This window comes from Panicum virgatum, chromosome 3N (assembly GCF_016808335.1).
Source record: "Panicum virgatum strain AP13 chromosome 3N, P.virgatum_v5, whole genome shotgun sequence".
NCBI lineage: Eukaryota > Viridiplantae > Streptophyta > Magnoliopsida > Poales > Poaceae > Panicum > Panicum virgatum.
The window spans coordinates 52,551,794-52,557,793 of record NC_053147.1 but is presented as its reverse complement, the minus strand read 5'-3'; the positions used below and the strand labels follow the sequence as shown (position 1 = coordinate 52,557,793).

General features: G+C 49.6%; 1 protein-coding gene across 1 annotated transcript; it reads left to right on the top strand.

The window, feature by feature from the left end:
* Positions 1-1,219: 1,219 nt before the first annotated feature.
* Positions 1,220-1,948, top strand: LOC120667884 (acyl transferase 15-like). The gene has a single exon (XM_039947874.1). It carries the CDS (start codon positions 1,220-1,222, stop codon positions 1,946-1,948), a length of 729 nt encoding a protein of 242 aa, XP_039803808.1.
* The last annotated feature ends 4,052 nt before the right edge of the window (positions 1,949-6,000 follow it).

Sequence of the window (6,000 nt, the reverse complement as noted above, 5' to 3'; positions counted from 1 at the left end):
TTATTGTAAGAGATACGAATGGGGTTGCAGTAATGGCTGGTGCAGGGAGATTAGATTCAGTTCATGATGCTTTTTGTGCTGAAGCTCAAGCTTGCCTGGCACCTTTAACAGCAATGTCGAATCAAGGGTTGACAAGAATCCAGCTGGAACGCGACTCGTGTAACTTAGTCTATGCCCTGAAATCATTTACCTTTGATCAATCACCGGCTGGTGTTTTGCTTAGGGAGGCAAGACAACTGATCCAACTAGATTTTGTTGATGTTGAGATTTTGTTTACCCCCCGATCTTGTAATTTATGTGCTCATGGGTTAGCTCGCATGAGTTTGAGTTGGGACTGGGATCAACCATGTGTTTGGCTTGATCCCCTCCCAGAGTTTGTAATCTCCTTAACAGCTTGTGACTTTTCTGAACCCCAAATTGGGCATGAATAAAGCGAGCACTTTAAGTCAAAAAAAAAGAAGACCAAGAAGGCGTGGCGCAAGAAGAAGACGTCGTCATCCACCACCACTTCTCTAGGTATAGACGAGTCGACCTCAACCTGACTAGGTATGGAGAAAGGTCCTGCTCATCGGACCCTAAACCAAGAGCTAGCTTGGGAGAGGTTCCCTCCTCCAAGTCAATTATCCTTTACTGTTTGCTCTTAGTTAAAATAAAATAAAAACAAAATAAAAATTTATTTTCCTTATCATATTTTCATTTTTATCATATGCTTATGATCTGTTTAATCTCTTTAAAGTTGAAGCGATGAAAATTTGCTCTATTCTGCTTGCTTTATCTGTCTAGTTTATAACTTTAGAGCTTTATTAGATTTGAGTTTGTTGGCTTGATATTGCTAAAAACCTGACAATCCTATGGGTAGGCAGGTTGGAGTAGGTGTGTGGCACTGTATATCTAAATATCAACCAATTGAGAGCAGGCGAGCTGCCGGTTTTGAAAAAATGGAACAAAACACAGCTCGTGATCAGCGTGGTTTCTTTATTTAGGTGTGTGGCACTGGATACCTAAATATCAAACAATTGAGAGCAGGCGAGTTGTCGGTTTTGAAAAAATGGAACAAAACACAGCTCGTGATCAGTGTGGTTTCTTTATTTATCATCTCAGTATCAAAGCATGTGGAGTCCCGCCTATATAACCAAGTAAACTGGAGGACAAGGTTGCACCTGCACTCAATTGGCTCCAGCATCAAGAGTCGACACCCAACACAATTAACATTGTAACAATGAGTGTTGCGGTGAGGAAGTCCTCGCCGGCGGTCATCAGACCACCGGAGCCGGTGACAATGACGATGAGTGGTGCTGGTGCCATAAAGCTCACACCTTTCAACAGGGTTTTTGTCGAGGTTCCATTCACAGTGTTGCTCGTGTTTGAGCATCTGAGCCATGAGGCCGTTGAGGGCGTAAGGAGGGCGCTGTCCCAGGCACTTGTCCACTACTACCCATTTGCTGGTCGCATTTTTTCATCTGGAGCCGGATACGACGGATTCAACATCCGGTGCACTGGCGAGGGTGTGGAATTCGTCACCGGATCAGTCGACTGCGGCTTGACGGAAGCGAAGATCTTCAGCGAACTGTCCGGCGCCAAGGCCCTCCTCGATGAGCTCGTCATCTACTACCCGGTTGGGAGCTATGGCTCTGACGACCCTCTGCTGTCCATGCAGGTGACCGAGTTCTCTTGCGGCGGGGTCGTCCTCGGGGTGACATGGAACCACGCCATCGCCGACGGCGCTGGCATCGCCCAGTTCCTAGCCACCGTAGGCGAGCTCACCCATGGGCAGCCGTCACCGTCGATCCTTCTGGCCAGGTGCGATGACACTGTCTCCCGCCTCCCTATGCTGTCGAATCCGATAGTGGAGGCCGTGTTGGCGTACCCTGAGTCACTGGACATGGAGCTTGTTGTCCCCCTCGAGGTCACGGTCCCCTCGGCCCTGATCGACCTCGTCAAGGCATAATACCGCAGCTATTCCGACGACGACGGCCGGCTGTGCATGATGTTCGAGGCCGTTCTCGCCGTCCTATGGCGGTGCCGCGTCCGCGGCACAATGCCCGCCGGCTCGGGGACGACTCCGGTTCTCCTCACGTTCGCCGCTGACATGCGCGAGTACATGGGCGCCAGTGCCGCATACTACGGCAACTGCATTGCCAACCAGCGGCTCGCCGCGGCGACAAACGGCACGGTGGCGAGCGCGGACCTCGTGGACCTCGTCAGGATGGTCAGGCACGCAAAGGCCCAGCTGCCGGACAAGCTCAAGGAGGAGCTCGGGAGCGGCAGGTTATTTGCTGGTGTGCGGTACGACATGCTGCACATGTCGTGACATGCTGCACGTTTCGTCATGGAGGAACATCGGCTTCGAAGGTGTCGACTTGGGGGGTGGGCCGCCGGCGAGGGTGATGTACCATTCGCGGTGGGGCGGGCCGCCGGCGGTGCCGACTTGCATGGTGTACCCGCCGTGCAGGGGGAAGGATGGGGTCAACGTGCTCTCCATCGCAGTGAAGGAGGAGCACGCCGAGGCGTTCCTTGGCGAGCTGGCAAGGCACACATGACGAGGCATTCCTGTTAGAAATAGGCAATTTTTGGTAAATTTTAATTCCAAATATTGTTATCAATTTCATGGCATCAATGAGTGATTTTGTGAGGACAAAATATGTGCTAGTGTTCATATTATTCTCACTAATAAACATGAACAAAATAATAAACCAGAGTTGGTTTAGAATGTACCCCGAGGTGGGACCAGTGCCGGAGGCACTAGGTGCACCGTTCCCATGACTGGACATTGTGTCGGTCAGAGCTGTTTGTTGTAGCCGAACTCAGTTGTTGCAATGCAGATGGTCATCGGGAAGTAGTTGAGATGATCTTGATGTTCACTTGGGGAACACAGGTACGGCCACCAAGATGTAGAGGACGTAGACGTTCGGCCACCAGGAAATAGAGGACATAGGCATTCGGCCACGATCACTAGGAAGTAGACGAAGTAGTCATTCTAGAGCGAGTAGTCGCGTCAAGACGCTCCCCAAAAACATGATTGCCCCGCTATCCGAAGCAGGATCTTCAGCGCTGTAGAGGTTTCGGAGACCTGCTCTCGCCAGTACTGTGCGCGCAGTGCTAGCGATGGGAATGCAGAAAGCATCTGAGAGAGAAAGGAGAGGTCTCCTAAGCAGGAGTACCTGAGATTGCTTGAGTGTTGTGTTGAAATGAGAGGGGGCTGGTCTTCTTTTATAGTTGATCTTAGAAGAAGCGGGGATGAACCAGGATACCTCTAGGTATAACGATGGCCATCAATTTGCACCATTAATTAACCAGTCATCAATCCTCTATTTTAATCACTATTTACAACCCAGCCATCACTCTCCTCAATTACCAATATGGTATTAACATCCTCATGACTCCTGTTGACGGTTGTTATGTGCGAAATATGACCGTCAACTATGCTCATAAAAGAAGAAAAACCATACCTCTTAGTCGCATATTTGAATCACAAACCAAGCTCCACAGTTGTTTTCGAAGATTTATGTTTTCAGGAGCACAAGTCCGGAATAAGAAGAAAACATGAAGAATATGCAGACAAAGTCGCAGAAGATCGCATCCTGCGTAACACATGCAAAAGAGGCCCACAAACCAGACCAAACCAACCAACGAAGCCCCGACACCAACGTACCAACTTCAGGGCCCACTAGGCAGTGTACCAGAGAAAGACGGTGGCTAGAGGCGGCAAGGTGGGGTCAGCCGAACCAGGGGTTCGGCCGAACCCAGACAAGCACCTGTCAAGGTGCATTTTGGCATTTTGGCGGGAAGTCTGATCTTATCCTCCTGATGGTGGTTTGGCATGTTTCCATGTATGAAGATGGCGGGAACCGACCTCCACAAGCTATATAAGGGGCCTCTCATACCAGTCACCACACACACCACTTGAAGGCCTCTCTCTCACACTCTCTTGTGACTTGTACTCATTAGGGTAGTGGAGCTAGGCTAGTACTTCATCTTCTTAGCGAATCCAGTCGTCCTTGGGGTCGGCGAGCAAACCTCGGCCTCTGGTATGACTTTGTATTCCGACATTCGTTATGCTATTCATACTGAGTTCGTTCTTCGTTATCTTGCTATGTTCTTAGCATGCTTAGCCTTGATCTGTGCTTTATCAAGTTATACTAGTTGCTTGCTTAGACCAGATGATCTGGGTAAGGATATCAGTTCATTGTGCTTTTGGGCTTACCTTAGCATCTTACCTGTCCATCCGAAGGGTGGGGGACCTGGGGGTGCTAAGGTAGTGACCTCATATGCGGGCATGGTGCCCGGGTATGCAGGATCCCTCGGATATGACAGTGCTCCACGGTTTGACTGGGGTAGACCACAGGTGGTGACAGCCCTGTCGGTCCGCCGGGAAGCTGCTTCTCGGTTAGCGTACTCCTCGACGTTCGGGTATCTTGTAGGAGTTCATGCAAAGATGAAACGGGACTAGATGTTCTCCAGTGCGGGTCATTCTCCCCAATGTCCCTAATTTCCCGGCACCTGCAGCTCTAAGCATTTGGCTAACTTAACTTATCTGCTAACATGAATAGTATACTAGGATCTGTTTGCCTATGCTCCCACTAACCTTAGGTGTGCTTGTTTATTCTTTATTCATGAGAGTTGGCTGTTCTGTGTGTGTCACATTACCCATGCTTATCATTTATTTATCACTTACCCTTGTATAATCAGCCGTCTCCACCTTATTTCATAAAGTCATGGTTATTTAACTAGTAAATATCTTTACACAACCTCGCAATCCCTTGGGAAAATATAAATAACGATATCCTGAATACTTCTGGGTGAAATGCTACAACGATATATCCGTGCGCTTGCGGCTCTTTCTATAAACGTTAAGACATACCAATCCAGTATTTCTGGTGCCGTTGCCGGGGACGGGCTTAGCACCCCCGTTCCTAGTGATTGCGCTAAGAAATGCCAACAAGCATTTCTGGCGCCGTTGCCGGGGACGGGCTTAACACCCCCATTCCTAGTGATTGCGCTAAGAAATGCCAACAAGCATTTCTAGTGCCGTTGCCGGGGATGACACTAGGTGTAAAGATTTTACTAAGCACATAAACCTGGCAATATGAGTAAGAGGTAGCTACTGCTTATACAGGCTAATGTGTTTATCTTTTTGTTTTCTCTTGATTGGATGAAAATAGGATAGTGTATGTCTGGTTTCTCCTTGCCGACAAACTTTGTTGAAAATCCCAAGAATCTCGTGAGAAGGGTCCGACTTCGCGTCGTCCCTCCTCTGCTCTCGCAGTCAACAAGAGAGCTAGCTTTTCAAGCACCATCAACAATCACCGAACCCATGGCTGAGAAGACTCTCCGCGACTTCTCCGTCCCCTCAGCTGCCAATGTGGCAACTGGACCCAACGTTGATGTTGGGGACGTGAGCTTTGAGCTGAAGTCCAGCCTCATAAACATGGTGCAGGCTAAACCATTCTGTGGCAACCCAAATAAGGACACCAACGCCCATCTCCAGAACTTTCTGGGGCTTTGCAAGACCGTAACCATATGGAGCATTACGGCTGATGCCATCAGGCTCCGCCTGTTTCCTTTCTCCCTCCTGGGATGGATGAGTGGCTCGTGCTTCAAAGCTTCTACAATGGGCTAACTACAACATCTCGAGCCCACCTTGATGCTGCTGCTGGAGGAGCCTATCTGGACTTGACAATTGCCAAGGCTACGGCCTTAATTGAGAAGATGGTCTCCAACCAGGGCTGGAATGAGGAGCGTTCCCAGCCCAGAACCAAAGGCGGAATGCATACCGTCAAGGAGACGGATATGCTCGCCACCAAACTGGACCTCCTACTGAAGAAACTCGATGAAGGGAACTGGCAACAGATGCCCGTTCCCGTCCATGCCATGAACTCGTACTCAATGTGAGAGGTTTATGGTGACGGTGGATAGTCGTGGAATGACTGTCCCGAGACCCGAGAAGACGCAGCCTACGTCAACAACAACAACACCGGGTTCCGTCCACAAGGAGGCCAG

Coding starts and splice junctions, on each gene's coding strand:
- LOC120667884 (XM_039947874.1), top strand. CDS start 1,220: ATGAGTGTTGCGGTGAGGAAGTCCTCGCCGGCGGTCATCAGACCACCG.